The sequence below is a fragment of the Mesoplodon mirus genome (assembly GCF_964341445.2).
Source record: "Mesoplodon mirus genome assembly, chromosome: 15".
Taxonomy (NCBI): domain Eukaryota; kingdom Metazoa; phylum Chordata; class Mammalia; order Artiodactyla; family Ziphiidae; genus Mesoplodon; species Mesoplodon mirus.
The window spans coordinates 86,156,924-86,174,448 of NC_138991.1; the positions used below are offsets into that span (position 1 = coordinate 86,156,924).

General features: G+C 64.0%; 2 protein-coding genes and 1 long non-coding RNA gene across 7 annotated transcripts; 2 read left to right on the forward strand and 1 right to left on the reverse strand.

The window, feature by feature from the left end:
* Positions 1-51: 51 nt before the first annotated feature.
* PSMG3 (proteasome assembly chaperone 3) lies at positions 52-2,059 on the forward strand. Of its 2 annotated transcripts, none has more exons than XM_082600320.1 (3): positions 52-150; positions 660-897; positions 1,450-2,059. In XM_082600320.1, exons 2-3 carry the CDS (start codon positions 682-684, stop codon positions 1,600-1,602), a joined length of 369 nt encoding a protein of 122 aa, XP_082456446.1. In that variant the 5' UTR covers positions 52-150; positions 660-681; the 3' UTR covers positions 1,603-2,059. The 2 variants fall into 2 exon arrangements, with proteins under 2 accessions (XP_082456446.1, XP_082456445.1); XM_082600319.1 differs by lacking the exon at positions 52-150 and adding an exon at positions 179-352.
* A 2,220-nt stretch (positions 2,060-4,279) lies between these two features.
* On the reverse strand, positions 4,280-12,982 carry LOC309791514. Its single transcript, XR_014291511.1, has 5 exons — positions 12,851-12,982; positions 12,375-12,557; positions 7,549-8,140; positions 6,726-6,797; positions 4,280-5,438 (listed from the first exon to the last, which is right to left on the reverse strand). It is a non-coding gene; the product is annotated as an uncharacterized lncRNA (long non-coding RNA).
* TMEM184A (transmembrane protein 184A) lies at positions 8,934-17,462 on the forward strand. 4 transcript variants are annotated; one of them, XM_082645913.1, is made up of 10 exons: positions 8,934-9,481; positions 9,784-9,944; positions 10,111-10,284; positions 12,845-13,010; positions 13,513-13,603; positions 13,714-13,789; positions 13,896-13,987; positions 14,746-14,915; positions 15,388-15,585; positions 16,400-17,462. In XM_082645913.1, exons 1-10 carry the CDS (start codon positions 9,415-9,417, stop codon positions 16,657-16,659), a joined length of 1,455 nt encoding a protein of 484 aa, XP_082502039.1. In that variant the 5' UTR covers positions 8,934-9,414; the 3' UTR covers positions 16,660-17,462. The 4 variants fall into 4 exon arrangements, with proteins under 4 accessions (XP_082502039.1, XP_082502038.1, XP_082502040.1 ...); XM_082645912.1 differs by having other exon boundaries at positions 16,420-17,462; XM_082645914.1 differs by having other exon boundaries at positions 9,863-9,944; positions 16,420-17,462.
* The last annotated feature ends 63 nt before the right edge of the window (positions 17,463-17,525 follow it).

Sequence of the window (17,525 nt, forward strand, 5' to 3'; positions counted from 1 at the left end):
GCGCGGTGAGCTTGGGCATCATGGTGGGCGGCGGGGCTGCTGGGGGTCCGGCGTGGCTTCTGGGGATCCGGCAGGGCCGGACGGGGGCGGAGGGGGTGGGCGTCCCCACGGGCCCCGGGCGGCTCCAGCCGCCCTCTGCCCTCCGCCTTGGTGGGGGTGCTGCTTCTCCCGTGGGACCAATGGTTTCCCCAAACGCAGAAAACGAAACCTCAGTGGGCGGACTAGAGGGGCGACGCGGGCGCCGCCACCCGCTCCGCCGGGTTTCTGCACCTGCGGCGCTTACTTCCCCCCCACCGCCGCGCGATGGCACGACTGAGGCCCCCAAGACTCAAATGAGAGCCGTTGGGATGCGGTGGGGGTCACAGTGATGCAGGACGGCGGGGGCCGACGCGTGGGGGAGGGGAGTTCTCACCTGCCTCCAGAGGCGAAAGTGTATTTTGACATCCCGCCTGTCTGTATATACGTATGTGTCTAGTCAAGGGATCCAGAAAGTTCCGGGCGAATGAAGCCTGTATGGATGAACAGGCACAGGCTTTTGAATGGGCCTTCTTGTGTTTCTGTTTTAATGCCCAATAATGCTTATTCTTGGAGCCTCAAGGCTACCTGCCATTGATCGATTGACTCTTTTTTTTTTCCTATTTTTTTAACGTAAACTGAAGGTGCCATCGAGCAGTCCCAGCTATGGAAGGTAAGCCATTGGTGATATCGAAAGAGAAGACTGCAGTGGTGTGTGGGGTCCCCACCCAGGTGGTCTGTACAGCCTTCAGCACTCACATCCTGGTGGTGGTGACCCAGTTCGGGAAGATGGGTACCCTGGTCTCCCTGGAACCCAGCAATGTGACCAGTGACGTCGGCAAGCCCGTGCTGAACACTAAAGTCCTTCTCGGGCAGGACGAGGTAAAGTGGTTGGGAAGGGCTCCCCGTGCCTGTAACTTGTCTGTACGGATGTGGAGCATCTGGTAGGCGAGACCCGCCTCCAGCCCAAGACAGCATTTTCCGCAGCCTCCGTGCACTTGAGGGCATCCGCCTGCACTTGGTGGCTGCTGCTCCCGGACGAGTTGATTCTGTAATGTAGGCCTCCCCTCATTCTGACCCTGTCATAGCACGTTATGGTGATGAGTGCCTACTCCACTCAGGAAAGATCACCTGTGACATTTGACAGGGTTTCCCTCTGCAGACCCACATGGGTCCTTCCAGAGTAAAGATGGCTGGAAGAGGCAGGAGCCAGAAAGCACTGAGGAGACAAATCTAATGATGCTCCTTAGCAGTGTGTTTATGACTGGAGTGTCTGGAGAGTCTCATTGAATCTGAATCACTGTCACGCTGGACTTAACGGGTGGTGCTTTAATGGTGGTGTGGGAAGCCCTTCTGGGTCCCTCGGGTACTCAGTGAAGGCATTAAGAAAACAGGTTTCTTGCAGTTAAAGTGGTCTCTCCTTGCCTTCGCCAGCCCCTCATCCACGTCTTCGCAAAGAATCTGGTGGCGTTTGTGTCTCAGGAAGCTGGAAACAGAGCAGTCCTCCTCGCCCTAGCCGTGAAGGACAAGAGCATGGAGGGGGTGACGGCCTTGAAAGAGGAGATCCGGACGTGCCAGGTGTGGTGACCGCGGAGTAACCACCCCTGCTGTCCAGCAGGGCCACATGGCAACTCAGACACCCTCTCAAGGATTTGAAGACCCTCCCTCAGTCAGAAGGGGTGCCTTTATCTGGTGTTGGTCCTTGAAGCTGGAAGAAACATGCACGTCTCGGGCCGACTTTGGTTTGGGGGCTGACATCACCTGTGGAGGGAAGACGTGGAATGTGTCCTGGGGCGTTGTGAGCGGTCCTCCCTGGGTCCACACAGTTGCACATGTTTGAGAGTTGACGGAACGAGTCATGGCCCTCAGTGTGCAGATGAATTGTTGGGGAATATTTTTTTTTATTAAAAATAAATGCGTATCCCAAAATACTTCACTGTCCTTCTTAACAATGCTGCCAAACTTGAGGCACACAGTGTATGTTCACTAGTGAACCATAGGGGGGAAGAAAACCTGTTCGGTAAAAACTCGGCCTGAGGTTCACACGGTGGGACGGCTCCCAGGAGCCGGCTTTGCTGGCACCCTCATCCTGACCCTCTTCCCGTGACTTCTCTGAGCCTTCTGTTCCACAAACACTGCTCGAGGTCTCACTGTGTGCTGGTACCCTACCCTCCGGAGCCACGTCCTTGAAGGCTGGGGGCAGACGTGCATCACCCCACGGGCACAGGGTCACCCGGGGAGGGCCCGCATGGGGCAGACCAGGCAGCGCCCCGCTGCCCAGGGAAGGCTGTATAGTGAGGGGATCCTGACGCTGGAGGAGGGTGTTTATAGCAAAGGCCAGGAGGCGGGAGAAGCACAGATTGTAGGCTGTTGGGGGCCAGCTGAACGTGAAGCCCGAGGGCTGGGGACAGGTGGCCAAGGCCTTCTGTGTTTGCTGAGCCCTTGGGACTTGATCCTGAGCTCTGCGAGGAGCCACTGAAGGCTTTCAGGTCAGGCTGGGTTTGCCCTTTGGAGATATCCCAAGGGTTGGTGGAAGCGCGAGGCGAGGCTTGGCTTCAGGACGGCGTCTGCCGCAGAAGACGGCCTGTAGGTCCCCAGGCCTGGGACCACCTGGCTCCCTCATCCCTCCAGGTGTGGTGACCTGAGTCACTGATCGTACTAGAGACCAGACAGGTAAATCTTTGTGCCGTTTGACTCTTAGTCTCGTGAGAAAATAGGGGCAGCAGGAGAGTTGAGGTGAGATCCGGGGTCTGGAAGCAGAGACCAACTGGGATCCTGAAACGGAGTGGGCAGCCAGGATGCCCTTCCGGGGAACACCGGGGGTGGATCCGAGTGTTTATGAGATTAGAAAGGGATGTTTTAATTTGGTTTTCTTGGAACCAAAAGCCTCTGGAATCCTGAGTCTGATTTTAGAAACCCCTGCTGAGAACAGGTGATGGGAGAGGCTGCACTGCTGGTCCAACTTGAAAAGAACGTAGTGAGTTTGTTGAAGTTGGGACGGAGGAAAGCTGTATTCAAGGGCTCATTCCTTCAGCAGACTCCCAGGGGGGAACCATCAGCCTGCAGAGCTCACGCCCCCTCTGGGGACAGTCGGGTAAACCCACAGGTGCACACCAGGCTCACGGGATAACGAGGTGACCTCAGCGTCAGAAGGGCCAGGGAGTCACACGTGGGGATCCGCCAGACTTCCCAGAGGGGGTACTGATGCTCGAGCAGGCTCGGCACCTTGCAGGCTCCTGTGGGAGGAGCCTGAGGGGCCCAGGACCTGACCCCCGACCAGGGAAAACAGGCAGACCCCCCCCCGGGAGACACAGGGCTCCTTGGTGGCCAAATCCGGCTCAGGGACTGCGGTGTGACGTCTCCACAGCCTTGCACCTCCCTCCCTGCTTGCTATCAGTCCAGTCTTTCTCCTGAGAAGGTCCCACCTGGTGTCTGCACTGGGAGGGCCTGGACGGACACTAGTTTTAAAGTCCAGAAAGCAGCTGACCAACTGAAGAAGGGAAGGCCCTGTCCATCCACGTGTGAGGACCCCAAAGGTGACACAGTTCATGGCAGGTGTGGGGACACAGGCACTGTGGAGTAAAGGAGATGTGCGGGGCGTCAGCAGGTCCGGGGGGCAGGCAGCCCCTGGAGAACCGGCGCCTGGGCCGGGGGAAGGGCAGGGCACCGTCCGATGACACTGGAGCCCAACCGGGCAGGAGCCTCCTCACTCAGAATCAGCCTGTAATTATGCACGCCCCTCATCTAACAATCCGATGTGTTTGTGGAAACATGCTTCTCTCGCTTGACCAGCGGGGAACCTGAACCGTGGGTCAGGCTCCAACTTGGGGCTAAGTTCAGATTTGCAGCTCTAGTTTTCTGATTTGGCCCGTAAGTGCACAACGACAGGACTGGCCCACGCTGCCTATTGGTGAGGTCTGAGGTCAGCCCTTCATGCAGTCGTGGTAACGCGTTTAATCCTCACGACGACCCCGTGAGGCCACTGCTCTCATCTACATGTCAGATGAGGAGACTGAGGCGTGGCTGCCACCGAGCAGCAGGGCTGGGATTTCAAGTGGGCAGAGAGCCTGGAGTGCACGCTGGTCACCCGTCACCCGGGCCCTCACTGACACTCATTTTTGGACCCCTTTCTCTCTAAGGAGTGGGCCAACCACCTTGTCCACACTGAAGGCAGACTTGCCTCCGTGCTTCTGCCTGGCTCTGATTCAGCCTCCGTGTGGGGGCCTCCCGCGAGCCAGGCCCTGGCAGTGCACACACCATCTGAGTCCTTATGACTGCCCTTAAGAGGCAGGTAGGCAGTGGAGAAAATTGAGGCTTAGCAGGACAGGGCGGGTCGCTCAGACCCCCAGGTGACCAGTGGTGACCCCAGGATGTAAACACACCTGAGCCCCTGTCATTGGCACAGACCCACGGTTGCCCGCCCAGAACATGGTGGGGCAACTGACGTATAATTGAAACCAGGGTCCCCAGCGCCTTCCCGAGTGGCACTTATCCACAGCTGCCCGAGGCTGTCTGGTAGCTATTAAAGAATACAGGCTGAGACCAAAGGCTTCCGTCATCGAAGCCAGTGCCTCACTGCTCTGCTCTGCCTTATAAGTCAAGACGTGTGACTCGTATGAAGAGGCATTTGGCCCTTTGCTTTCCGCGTTGCCCTGCTCCCAGCTGCTATAATTCCGGAGGAGAGATACAGTCTCCAGTAAAGAGGTCTATACAACCGCAGTCTCCACAGGCAGAGCTGTCGGCTTTGTGGAAATTGTTATTCCTTTAGATGGAAAGGCTGCATATGGTGCTTACCCAGCGATCAAACTGTAATTACAACTTCCAGGAATTTATGGCCAAATGTAAATAATGAACGTGGGGCTGATTTGCCAGCCCCTGCGGCACGGACTGGTGGATGAGTTTCCCTTTTTCAAGGCCATGCCCTGGGACCAACGCGGTATGATTCACCCGACACGGTGTCCTGCCAAGCTACAAGTACAGAACCCCAAGTCCCCCTCCCTCTAGCTCCCTTCTCCTAAGTGGACATGGGCCTGTGGCTACAGTTCAGAGTCAAGGGCCAGTGGGTACCCTTGGCGGTCAAGAGAGGCCAGGAGGGCGGCCGTCCATGGTTACCAGTCTGAGCAGCTTATCCAGGGTTTGAAAGAGCCCTGGATCCACCTGAACCAATTATGACAAATAACCTGCGGAATAAGGCAGTGATCGCGGGGCCCAGCTGGATAAACTGGCGTAGGCTGCTTTGTTTAGCGCCTTGGAATGAAATCGGACGTCAGGAGCGGGTGCCGGGTAGCTGACGAGAGTGATGGCCTGATGGATCAGAACGAATTCAGAGCAGGCAGAGGCATTGTCGTCGAGGTTTCGTTAATCACAGCCGGAAGCAGAGGGCAACGCCGGTCTTGTGTGGGGACTCGTAAATTCCAGAAGGACTGTGGGAAGACGGTGGGGGTGGGTGCCGGAGCACGGGGGAGGTGGGGGAGCGAACGGGCAGGAGGGTGCTCCCCGATGTGGGGCATCAAGGGGCGAAGGGACCAGAGAAAGGAAAACGGAGCGGCGTGAATGGGGCGGGGTTGGGGGTGGACATCCCAGCTCCGTGCGCGGCGGATGCTGCATCACCCTGTTTAACCCTCGTTGCACCTCTGAAGCGGGCGTGGGAACCCCCCCACCTCACAGATGGGGCAGGGAGAGGAAGCACCCAGAGCCTGGTCAGTGGTCCAGACAAGATCCAAGCCTGGATGTTGGAGACTCGACAGCCAGCTGGACGGTGGGTGGGAGGGACGGCTGGTCCCAAATCTGGGCAGGGCATGGCAGTGGGTGTGGCCGGGCTACCTGGGCAGGTAGGGCCGGCCTGGCAGGGCGGGTGGTGGGGGCGGCAGGGAGGGGTTTTCTGGGTCTGGGGCAAGGCCAGTGCTTTGCCAGTAGCAATCGTACCAGAGTGACCCAGGCTGCTGTGAGGAGGGACGGCAGAGACCTGGAGGCCCGGCGGCGGGGCCGGACAACCCTGGTTGCCCCCTCAGGCCTGGAGACCTGCGACACACCTGCCCCAGGGGCCTGGCCAGATGGCCGAGGGAGCCACGAGGGAGGTGAGCTGTGCATGTGTATGCCTGTGTGTACACGTGTGTGTGTGTGTGTGCATGCACAGCCACAAGAGAGGTGTGGTGTCCAGCCTGGGGCCCCGTGCACCCCTGGAAAGAAGCGCCCACACCCTGAAATTCTGAGACTCACAGCTGCTCCGTCCCCACCCCATCTCTACCCCAGAGGCCATGCCCCCTGCCAGACCCCAGGATGCCACCTGGTGACCAAAAAGGGTCTCAGACCAGCCCAGCCGGGCCAGGTCCAGGTCGGCACCCCTGCCCCAGGTCCTCACAGAAGGGTGACCCCCAGGGCTGGGGCAGCTCGCTCTGGGGCAGCGGGCAGGTACATACAGGCCCTGGGCAGTCACAGGCTCTCCCTGGGGACCGAGGCAACAGGCCTGGGGAGGGGCTCGGCCTGGCATGGGCAGGACAGAGGACGGGAGGCCTACGGGGTGAAGAGGGAAAGCCTCCGAGGCCCCATGTGGGTTCCGCTGGGCTTCAGGGCAGGGCTGGTCGGCCCGGCAGCCCAGAAGTAGAGGAAGACCACCCATGTGCCCGAGGCTGGCGGGACCCCACGCCCAGCCCCCAGCACCAGCAGCCTGTGGGAGGAGTGGGCAAAGCCTCCCGAGTCCCCGCTCTTACCAGGGCTGACCTGCTGCACACAGCCGTCCATCACCCGCGGAAACTGACGCTCAGAGAGGTCCACAGTTGGCCCTAAGTCACAGACACGGTGAGAGGCCAGGCCAGGGTCCCAGCCCTCGTGTTGGACACAGGGTCCTGTTCCTGCCTGGCTTTGGTGCCCAGTGCCCTGCCCAGAGGGGCCAGCACCTTGGACACGGGGAGGCACAGCTTCCCAAATTGCCCCCAAACTAGAGCTGGAAGGACCCTCAGCCTCCCGGCCCCCGAGGCCCAGAGAAAGGGGAGGAGTGGCTGCAGGGTCCCCAGGCTGGTGGGTGGCCCGGCAGGGGCTCATCACCCACAGGCTACAGGGGTGTGCTGGGGGCCTCTGCAGTCACCCCGGCCCAGGCTGTGGTGGCATTAGCTGAGTCAGTGGCCATTGTGTGGGCCGCCACCAAAGCCCAGGGCCAAATCCCATCTGCCACTCCCTGGTGGGCCGGCCTGGGGAAGGGGGCGTGTCAGGACACCTCCCACCACCCTGTCCTTCAGCCCCGTCTCTGCCAGCCCAGAGCGGGCAGCTCAGAGCTGGAAGGGCCTGGCTCAGGGAAGGCAGGAGGGGAGAGCCTGTCCCCGTGGGAGAGAGCCGTGTGCCACCGGAAATGGCAGGCTGGCCTAGAAGGGGGGCTGGCACAGCGGGGGAGCCTGGAAGGAGGTTCGGTGCCACACTGAGGCACTAGGTCCCTGGGGTGAAGGGCGGGTGTCGGGAGGGGGGCGTTGAGGCCTGTGACTGCCCGAGGCTCCTCGGCCACCCCACAGCTGGGCCGGGAGCTGCCCAGGGCCCAGTCACCTGGTCACAGTAAACAGCGGTCAGAGGCGCCGGCAGCCCGCATCTGGGTGAACAGGTCTGTCCTGCGAGAGGCTTGGTCAGCATCCAGCCCCGGGCAGGGAAATCAGGCCCGGCCGGCCAGGCCGCCTCTCCCGAGTGGGTGCCGGCTGTGAGAGCAGCCGCCAGGGGTGGGGCCTCGTTCGGCCAGAGAGCCCCATGGGTGGCCGCAGGGTCAGCCTCTCCCCGGCCCCTCCCCGGACCGGGGAGCCGAGTCCCTCGCTCCCCCAGACCCAGTACCCGTGTCAGTCGCGCCCTCTAAGCCGGTGAAGCACGCCTTACCCACCCCGGGTCCCTGCGGTTCCCGGCCGCGCCTGGCATGTGGCCCTGCTCGGGGTCTGGGGTCTAGGGCTAGGGGGGAGGCAAGGGGGTGCTGTCCCAGGTCCCCAGGGATTGCAGGGACCTTCATGCTGTACCCCAGGCAGGGGCTGGCAGACCCTAAACTCACCTTTGCTGACGAGAAAGCAGAGGCCCAGCGAGGTGGAGGGGCGTGCCCAGGTGGCCAGAGAGCAGGGGCAGGTGAAGGGCTGAGTGTCGGGGCTGCCTCTGGAGCGACCTGGTCAGGAAGCCAGAGAAGGGCGGGGAGCCCCAGGTTTATAAAATGCAGCCGAGCGGACAGCGCCGCAGGTCCGGGCGCTGCAGGCACGCGGGGCTCGGGGGCAGGCGCGGGGCTCGCAGGAACGCATGTCTGCTGGAGAAGGGCCAGACCACACCGGCCAGCCCTGCTGGGCCAAGTGGGAGCCCACGCGGGACAGCGGTGCCCCGGGCGTGGGCTGGGCAAGGCGCGGGGTTCCCGAGGCGCCTGTGGAAGTTAAAGAGGTGAAGAGAGAGAGGAGGTGACATCCGAGACAGCAGGAGGAGAGTCGGCACCGGAGGCGGCCGTGCGGGGAGCCGGGCCAGGTCCCGGGGCTCTACCTGAGACAGGGTGGGGGCCTCCCCAGGGGGGCGGTGTGGGCGGAGGGGTGGGGGAACGGGGCAGTGTGTCCGAGGGGCTGGCAACCTCCCCCCGGACCCTCCTGTACCCTTGGGGGACCCTGGACACGTGGGAGCCCCCGACTCCCACCCCTTGACCCCACAACCCAGGGCCGCAGGGAGGGTTGGGTGGCACCAAGGGCGGCACCATGTGGGCACTTAGTCCCCGTACCCAGGGTGGCAGACAGCTGAGGCCCCCCCACCCTGCCGGCGCCTCCAGGAGCCCGGGGGGGTGAGCCCTTCCCACTGGCCCAGGGCTGACCACGGGGCAGGCCCAGTGGCCTGTGACTCACCCACACCCCCTCCTCCCCTTCCCCCACCCCCTGCAGAAAAAAACAGAAATGTCTCCAGTGCACCTCTTGGGGACGGGGGCCTTTTTAACCCAGGTGAAATTCTCATAATAAATTTACCCGTTTTAAAGTGGCACTTAATACACCCTCAGTGTCATGCAACTGCCACCGCTATCTCCTCCCAGAACTTTCATCACCCCAACTGGAAGCCCGTACCCATTACGCACACAGCCCACCCTGGCCCACCGCAGACCCCTCCCCCATCTCAGGCCCGGGCAGCAGCTGCCTGGCCTTCTGGCGCAGGCAGGTGAGGGCACCTGGCGCAGGCAGGTTCCTGGGAGCCAGCTGCCTCGAGCAAACAGCCGGGGGAGGGATAGAGTGTCAAAGGGGGAGGGAACAGCCCTCCGCTCCTCCCCTCTGCCTGGGCACCTCCCTGCAGCCAGAGGCTCCGGTGGGCCACCCGGGAGTTGAGTGCTGGCCGCCTGTCCCCAGGCCTGGCCCAGCCTCCAGAAGGTAGCCTGGTCCCACCCCAGCTGGGGCCGCCCGTGGGGGCCATGTGGCCACACAAATGACCAGCCAGGCTTCCCTGGAGGCCGGGCTTCCCAGGACTGGCCCAGGAGCTTCCTGCTTGAGAGGTAGGTGCCGGACCCTGTGACCAGGTCTGGAGGGAGGTGGGAGGCGCCCGGCACCCCAGTGGGTTACGAGCAGCTGAAGAACAGGGCACCCAGGGCTAGCAAGTGGGCTTGGGGTGGCCAGGGGCCCTGGCCAAGCTGGGCGCCAGACGGTCAGGCAGGCCCGGTGGGTGCAGGGCGCCTCCCCACCCCGTCTGCTGCTGCGGGCTGTGCCAGTCTGGCCTGCTTCCCGGACTCCACCCCTGGTAGGCAGGGCACCAGGGGCTCCCCGACTTTCTCAGATGTCTTTGGCCCCTGAAAAGCAGGCTCCCCGCAAGCCCGGGACACCAGAGGTGGGGACCGATCACCCCAGGACACAGTCAGGCAGCTGGTGTCTGCACCCAGGTGGCTGACCCCGGGGAAGAGGGCACCCAGGCCCGGGCCTTGGACCTGGGTCCCTGCACACAGACGGCTGCGCAGAGCCCAGGCAAGCGGGCAGGAGGGTCGGGCTGGAACGCCCACAGGAGGGACGGTGGCCCCGCTCAGCACAGCCTCCCGCCCCTGCCCCCCTCTCCCCCGCCACAGGCACTGGGCTGCTCCCAGCGTCTGGGCACCTCTGCCCCCCCCATCTGTGTCCTCCCTCGCCTCTGCAGATGCCTAACGCCTCAGGGCTCCTGGGAGCCCCCCTGGTGTGGGCAACCGGGCCGCAGGTGGACAGTGTGGGGAACAGCTCCCAGGGCACCTCCCAGCTCTTCCTCACCACGGCGCTGGCCCGCGGCATCTCGGGCGTCTTCGTGTGGACCGCCCTGGTGCTCACCGGCCACCAGGTGAGCCCTCCCCTGCGTGCTCCCTTGGGACCCACTCTCCGTGAGCCACAGCTCAGCCTGGCCCTGGCCGGCCCTACTGGGGCTGTGGGTCCACGAGCGATGGCCTGGGTGCAGGCCTCGGAGGTCTTCGGGCCAGAGGAGCAGCGCCCAGGGGCTCGTGGAGGCAGCATCGGGCCAGGGGAGGGGGCAGGGGAGGGAGAGGTCCGGGCCCGAAGGCGGGAGGCCTCTTCCAGGCAGAGGGAAGAGCTCCAGCCGGGCGCCAGGCCCTTCCCCCGGGGCATTTCGTCGGCCCCTCAGCCTGTTCACTGAGGTCAGCAGTACTGTCCCCTTTCACGGATGAGAAGACTGAGGCTGGGAGAGGCCGGGGTCTTTCCCAGGCTCACGTAGCCGGGAGCAGAAAGGTCCTTCCCCTCCAGAGGTGCAGCATCCCCGGGAAAGCTGGTGAGGCTGGGACGTGGCTCTGTAAGGAGTGAGACCAGGCTCCGGGAGTGGAAGCAGGGTCAGAGCTCGGCTGGAGGGGCCCAGAGCTGGGGAGACAGGCAGCCCCCCAATGTAGTGGCGCCAGGCCTGGCAGCAAGAGCCAGGGAGCGGGTGACAGGAGGTGGTGCCGGAGTGCAGGGCTGGGCAGTGGGGTCCCGAGCATCTCAGGCAACGGAGGGTCTCAGGAGCCCAGGACTGCGCCAGAGAGACACGAGCAGAGCTGGGAGGGAGAGGGCTGCCTGGGCTGGAGGCACCCTGGACCTGTAGGAGGGGCCTCCAACATCCTGTGGGAGTTTGGCCTTCAGCCCGGGGGTGCTGGGGAGCCAGGGGAGGCTGTCGTTGGGGGGAGCTGAGAGCAGAGCTGCTGGCATGACTTGACTGGCATTGTCGTAGGGACTGGGTTGGCGGGGTGAGCCAGGGGCGGGGGCAGTCAGGAGACTGGCTGGCAGGGAAGCAGGTGGCCAGAGGCCTCCGAGGCAGGGCGGTACCCTCTCAGTGAGAGCTGCCTGCTGTGTGGTGCGTGTCCAGGTGTGGCCTCAAATAACCAAAATATAAGGGGGACACGGCAAATGTATCAGTGGGCCAGGTGCATCTGAGAGCGGCAGGAAGAGGAGGTCCCTTCCTGTTGGGGCCATCCGGGAGGCCTTCCTGGAGGAGGCAGCATTTGCCCTGAGTCTTACCAAGCTGCCCTGGAGCATCTGGACAGGTAGACCGGACAGCGGGGTGGTGTATCTGCATCTGCAGGGAAGCCATGCCTTCCTCCTTGGTGGCAGAATGGCTTTAGGTCTGGTGTCGGCTGTGATTTGTGGGACAAAGAGCAGCAAGGGGGACAGGCACCCAACGCCCTGGGTCCAGGCCAGTTCCAGCCACAGTCTGGGCCTTGGCTTTGTCCTCTGTCTCCTGCCCTGACCTTTTGTAATTCTGGGTGCCAGCTGGGCACGTGTGTTTGGAGCCCAGCGTGCTGGGGCCCCACGGCCTGGACAGGGCTGATGGAGACCCCGTGGGTGGCACTTCCCAGGCCCCACCCTCCTCCCCACCCCCACCCGCACTCCCATGGAGGAGTCCCACCCTCCGCACCCATTCAGAGCCCAATAGGACAGAGAGTCTGGACCCTCACTTTAAAGACGGGGAACCAAGGACAGAGAGAACGGCGGCTGCCAAGGCCCTCAGCCAGGCAGTGCCAGCCCAGGAGCAGAAGTCCACCTCCTGATAGCTGGTCAGGCCGTGCCCTCCTGCCGCACCAGCCGGGGAGGGAGTGGCTGATAAGGAGCCTGACTCTGACGCCAGGCTGCCCCTGCCACTCCCCGTGCTGGGCCCTAGAAGCTGGGTCTCTGCACGCAGCCTGCCCTCTGCCTGCCCTCTCTCCACCGCCTCTCATGGCACCTCTTCCGGGAAGCCTCCCAGAGTTGCTTGGGACTACAGCCAGCTACCTGTTTGGCTGGCTCCCCGGGGCCTCTTCCTTCCAAAGACCCTGTCACTGTTTATTTTTTTGTCCTCGTAGAAAATGTGGACCATCTAGGAAGGTATACAGATGAACATGAGAACCACCCATCTTTTCCTTTTGTCCAGGGATGTCTTTCCCTTCATTTTCACCCTGCTTTTTCACTCACCTGGGTCCCGCTCGGTTTGCCATCCTGCTGTGACCGGTTGCATTCTGTCGGAGCGCCTCGGGGCTGCAGGGCAGCCCTGTGCGCGGCTGCGTCTCGGCCACGGGCCCCGCCGCCGTGCTCAGTCTCATGTGTGTCCCCACGATGAACGTCCTTGAATGCAAATCTGTTCCATGGGATAAATGCCTAGAAGGGTCAAAGGGTATCAGCCCTTTTAATGCCTCCACGTCAAAATGCCAAACTGCTCTCCAGACCAGTCGTGCCCAGGAGGGGGCCGTGACTGCCGCCCATCCCCCTGCCCCTGGGGAAATTCTCGTTGAATGAATGAACGAATGAATGGGCACGTGAGTGAATGCATGTTCCCAGTGCAGAGTGTCCGCTAAGGGCAGGGCCCAGGGAGGTTTGCTCTGCTTCCTCCCGCTTGGGCGGCGGGGGGCCACGTCCCCCAGGCCTGCCTTGCTCCGCCCGCCCAGATCTACCTGCACCTGCGCTCCTACACCGCGCCCAGCGAGCAGCGCTACATCATCCGCCTGCTCTTCATCGTCCCCGTCTACGCCGTCGACTCCTGGCTCAGCCTCCTCCTCCTGGGGGACCACCAGTACTACGTCTACTTTGACTCCGTGCGGGATTGCTACGAAGGTGAGCACAGCTAGCCCCCCGGGGCCCAGAGCGGCCCCAGGCTGGGCTGGCCGGGGGAGCCGAGCGAGGGGCTCCCAGGCGCCCGCACTCCCCCCGCCTGCCCCGGGGCACCCCACCCTCCAGGCCTGGGTCTGGCTTAGCGAGGCCCCTGCAGGACAGTCAGGATGAGTGGTGCTGACGATACAAGACTCCCAGGCTCCCAAGCTGGGGGCGAGACTGCAGCTGGGCCTGCCCAGAGCCTGGGTGGGGAACAGGCCCTAGATGGGGTGGGGGGCATCAGAGCTGCCGTGACTGCTGCAGGCCCCACCCCCACCAGGGATGGCACCTGGTCCCAGAACCCGGCCGCGAGCCCCCGTGAGGAGTGGTCCTGCTGCGTGAGCTGAACCCCAGCTGTCTTCCGGGAAATGGGCGCCAAGGAGTTCTGAGCGGTCAGGGAGCCTTCGTGCAGGCTGGGTGAGCTCGTGGACCGCCCAGGCTCACTGCCGACTCCCCTGCTCTGCAGCCTTTGTCATTTACAGCTTCCTGAGCCTCTGTTTCCAGTACCTGGGGGGCGAGAGTGCCATCATGGCTGAGATTCGGGGAAAACCCATCCGGTGAGCTTCTCCCCAGAGCCCGCCGGGCACCCCTACGCCCAGGGTGGGCAGCCAGGCCAGTCTGGGGGTGTGTCCTCCAGGAACACACCTCAGGGGCTCCCTCACCCCAGGCCCAGCTGCTTCTACGGCACCTGCTGCCTTCGGGGCATGTCCTACTCCATCGGGTTTCTGCGCTTCTGCAAGCAGGTGAGTCCCGGCCCTTCCCAGCCACCCCGACCGCCCCTCACCGCCCAGTGTGCTGGGGGCCCCTCGGCCCCTCCCCTGTCCCCTCACTCTCCTCCCCCACCCGCAGGCCACACTGCAGTTCTGCATTGTGAAGCCCATCATGGCCTTGGTCACCATCATCCTGCAGGCGTTCGGCAAATACCACGACGGGGACTTCAAGTGAGGCCAGGCTGGCGCGTGGGCAGGGAGGGGGTGGGCGGGCCCGGCCTGGGGGGCACAGGGGAGGAAGGCAGGGCTCAGCAGAGGGCTCAGCAGGGGCCAAACCCCCTCCCCCTCCTCCTCCTGGGAAAGGGCTGGGGGCAAGGCCATGGCAAACAGACCCTTGTCACACATGTGCCCTGAGGACTCCAGGGCTTCGCGGCCCAGGCAGCGATGGGCTCCTTCCCCAGCGCTACCCCACAGCAGAGCCACTGGTGGGCGAGCATGGATTTAAGGGCGCTCGGGCCCAGAGAGCCAAGCTCTGCGCTGGCCTGTGCCCTGGCCCTGGGTCCACGTGAAATCCTCATGTGTGCGCACGCGCACGCACCCTCACACACACATGTGCAGACACAAGTGCTCTCACATGGGAACACGCAATGAGCATGTGCACATGCTCATACCGTTGGCATGCACACGAAGCACCCATGCACGATTGTGGGTCCATGACGTAGGGGGCTGTTCCCGTGCCTGGGAGGGTAGAGAGGGGAGAGGCCGCAGGGTTCCTGCCTGGAAGCGGGCAGGGTGTGGAGACGACTCCCTGCAGCCAGCTCCTCTGCCGCTCCCCTAGGGTGCCATCTGCAGGCCCTGGAGGGAGGGTCCAGGTCTGAGCCACTGCCGGTGCCCAGGCTGGGGGCCCAGGCCAATGGCACAGCTGGCAGGGTGAGGAGGGCACGGGGGCGCGGGCCCGCCCTCACCGCCGGCCCCGGCTCTGGCCCCAGCCTCCACAGCGGTCACCTCTACGTCACCCTCGTCTACAACGCCTCCGTGAGCCTGGCCCTCTACGCCCTGTGCCTTTTCTACTTCGCCACCAGGGAGCTCCTGCAGCCCTTTGAGCCTGTCCTCAAGTTCCTCACCATCAAGGCCATCATCTTCCTCTCTTTCTGGCAGGGTGGGTGGGGCTCCTGAGGCAGGGGCTGGAGCCCAGAGAGATGCCCCAGCTGTAGCCGGGTCAGCAGGCGGCCCTCTCAGCGGGAGGCCATCAAGCCCCTGGCATGGGGGAGATGGTGGGCTCCCCACCCGGCAGGTCTGGCCCAATGTGTTGGGGAGAGGCCATGCAGGGGACGGTGGAGACCTGTCCTCAGCGGGCCCTGGGCCAGGATCTGGGCACTGCCAGACCCCACTTCTCAGGGGACGGTGAGGGGTGGGGCCAGGGAGAGGTCAGGACAGGCGCTCGGGGAGTTCTTGGATGTCCGCTGTGCCAAGGCCCCGGCTTTGGAGGCTCCCAACCCCTCTGGACCTCAGACCCTGCAGACCCCCGCCAAGCCCAGGAGGCCGGCCTCAGGGGGACTCTTGGCTGGGGTTGGCTGCAGTCCAGCCTCCTGTCCGGGGCAGGCACCTGAGTGGCCATCCCCATCCCCCAGGGATGCTGCTGGCCATCCTGGAGAGGTGTGGGCTCATCCCTGAGGCCCAGGTCATCGACGGGAGCAGGGTGGGGGCCGGCACGGTGGCCGCTGGCTACCAGAACCTCATCATCTGCATCGAGATGCTCTTTGCCTCCATCGCCCTGCGCTACGCCTTCACCTGCCAGGTGTACTCGGAGAAGAAAGAGCGCTCGCCAGGTATTCGGGGCCCCGCCAGCCCCGGGCGGGGGTGGGGAAGGTGGCTGTGGTGCACCTGGACCATCACAGGGTGGGCCTGAGGTGGGCCTGAGCAGCACCCCCCTCCCCGGGCCCCCCAGCACCATGTCTCTGTCCCCCATCTTGCCCACGGGCCCTGGGAATGTCGACTTGATAGGCAGAGAGATGGCCCCACGGAGGACCCAAGCTCCAGACAGGTGCCTCACCTGCACGTGGTCCAGGGGAAGAGACCAGGCAGGCCGGCAGGCAGGCGGGCTGAACTCTGAGTGAGATGGGCTGGACCTGATGCTTGGGCCCCCAGGGTCCCTCAGTGATAGGGGGTTGGCACAGCGCCTGAGCCTGGGGGCCCCAGCAGCCATACGCAGGTGCCTGGACCAGCCTGACCAGAGAGGCCAAGGGCTGGCTGGTGCTGGTGTCCCTAAAGAATGGCCCATTTGGGTAGGGGTGGCCTGAGCCTGGACCGGTCAGCCTGGAGTGGCCGAGGGTGTGAAGGGTTCACACCAGGGCGGAGAGGAGATGGGGGCCAGCTCACGGCGGTCTCTCTCTGCCACCCCTGGCAGGGGGTCTGGGCTGGGACAGCCCCAGTGCTGGGCTGGGGTGGAGAAGTTGGGCTGGGATTCTGGGGTCCTAGGAGTCACCCTCTGCTGGCCGAAGCCAGGGCCTGGAGATGCAGGAGCCCCGGCCCCGGGCAGCCCCGAGGTTGGTGGGGAGCAGGGTCAGGTCCCGGGGTCCGGGTGCACGGGGGGAGACGATGGGGCACAGGGAGCACCACAGCCCACCCGCTGCCTGTCACCAGCCCCCACGGCGCCCATGCAGAGCATCTCCAGTGGCCTCAAGGAGACCGTGAGCCCGCAGGACATCGTGCAGGATGCCATCCACAACTTCTCACCCGCCTACCAGCAGTACATGCAGCAGGCGACACACGAGGCCCAGGGACCTGGCGAGGGCAGGGACTCCTTGCCCAGCACCCACCCTGGCATGGGTGGTGGCTCCGGCGGGGGCAGGAAGAGCCGCAACATGGAGAAGAGGATGCTGATCCCCACGGAGGAGCTGTAGAGGGGCCCCGGGGTCAGCGGCCGCCTGGCTGGGGTCAGTGGTCCAGGCCGCTGGGAAAGGACAGGGACCCTCACCCACCGACCGTCTTGCCAAAGGTCAGGCCTCTCCTGGGAACTTCCTGCTAGGCCCGTGGAGCCCACTGCCCATCCCACCTCTGGCCAGTGGAGTGGGTCGCTTGGTAGCCCTGTCAGGCGCCCTGGGGCCACACCATCGCCTGGTGGGCCCTCGGCCTCAGAAGAGGGCACCTGAGCCTACCTGACAAGCCCAGGGACCTGCCGGGCTCACCTGGCCATCGGCTCAGGTGGCCTCCCTGGATGGACAGCTCCTGGGCGGGGCTGGGCAGCCCGGAGCTGCGGGCCTTACAGGCAGGAGGGCTCCACACTGAGTGCAGGAGGCGGGGTGGCCCCGTGGAGGAAGGGCGGGTGTGGCTGCTGGGAGTCTGGGAGGGGCTGGGGCCACCGGTGGAGGGCTCCGGCTTCCTGGTGAACTGCATTTATTTATGCATAAACAGCCTGGGTTTTCTAGTGACTCTAGTGGCCTGTGTTCCTGCAGGGTCAGTGCTCTAATGAATGGACCACAGTGAGGCGGACAGATGAGACCCATCGTGCGAAGGCTGGGTGCAGCGGGGAGGGTCCCCGTCCACTCTGGGGCTGCGGGCCACAGTAGCAGCTCAGAGCAGGCAGGCAACGAGCTCGGACTAGAGCCGAGATGACCTGTCCCGCCATGAGCACGTCTGTGCGGTCCGGAGCCTTGGCTTCCCCAGTTCAAGGCCCCATGCCAGCCCCGCCCGAGGAGGGGGCTGGTGCCCGGGAGCCTGGGACCCAGGAGGCGGAACAGGACAGGGGGAGTGAGGGTGGGCCCTGGAC

What these genes read in the sequence shown, in the direction of transcription:
- TMEM184A (XM_082645912.1), top strand. Translation starts at nt 9,415, where the DNA reads ATGACCAGCCAGGCTTCCCTGGAGGCCGGGCTTCCCAGGACTGGCCCA. An exon ending in TGGTGCTCACCGGCCACCAG is followed by an intron (nt 10,285 to 12,844) that starts GTGAGCCCTCCC and finishes CCGCCCGCCCAG; the next exon opens with ATCTACCTGCACCTGCGCTC. An exon ending in TACCACGACGGGGACTTCAA is followed by an intron (nt 13,988 to 14,745) that starts GTGAGGCCAGGC and finishes CTCTGGCCCCAG; the next exon opens with CCTCCACAGCGGTCACCTCT.
- PSMG3 (XM_082600319.1), top strand. Translation starts at nt 180, where the DNA reads ATGGTTTCCCCAAACGCAGAAAACGAAACCTCAGTGGGCGGACTAGAG. An exon ending in ATGAGAGCCGTTGGGATGCG is followed by an intron (nt 353 to 659) that starts GTGGGGGTCACA and finishes CGTAAACTGAAG; the next exon opens with GTGCCATCGAGCAGTCCCAG. An exon ending in TCCTTCTCGGGCAGGACGAG is followed by an intron (nt 898 to 1,449) that starts GTAAAGTGGTTG and finishes TGCCTTCGCCAG; the next exon opens with CCCCTCATCCACGTCTTCGC.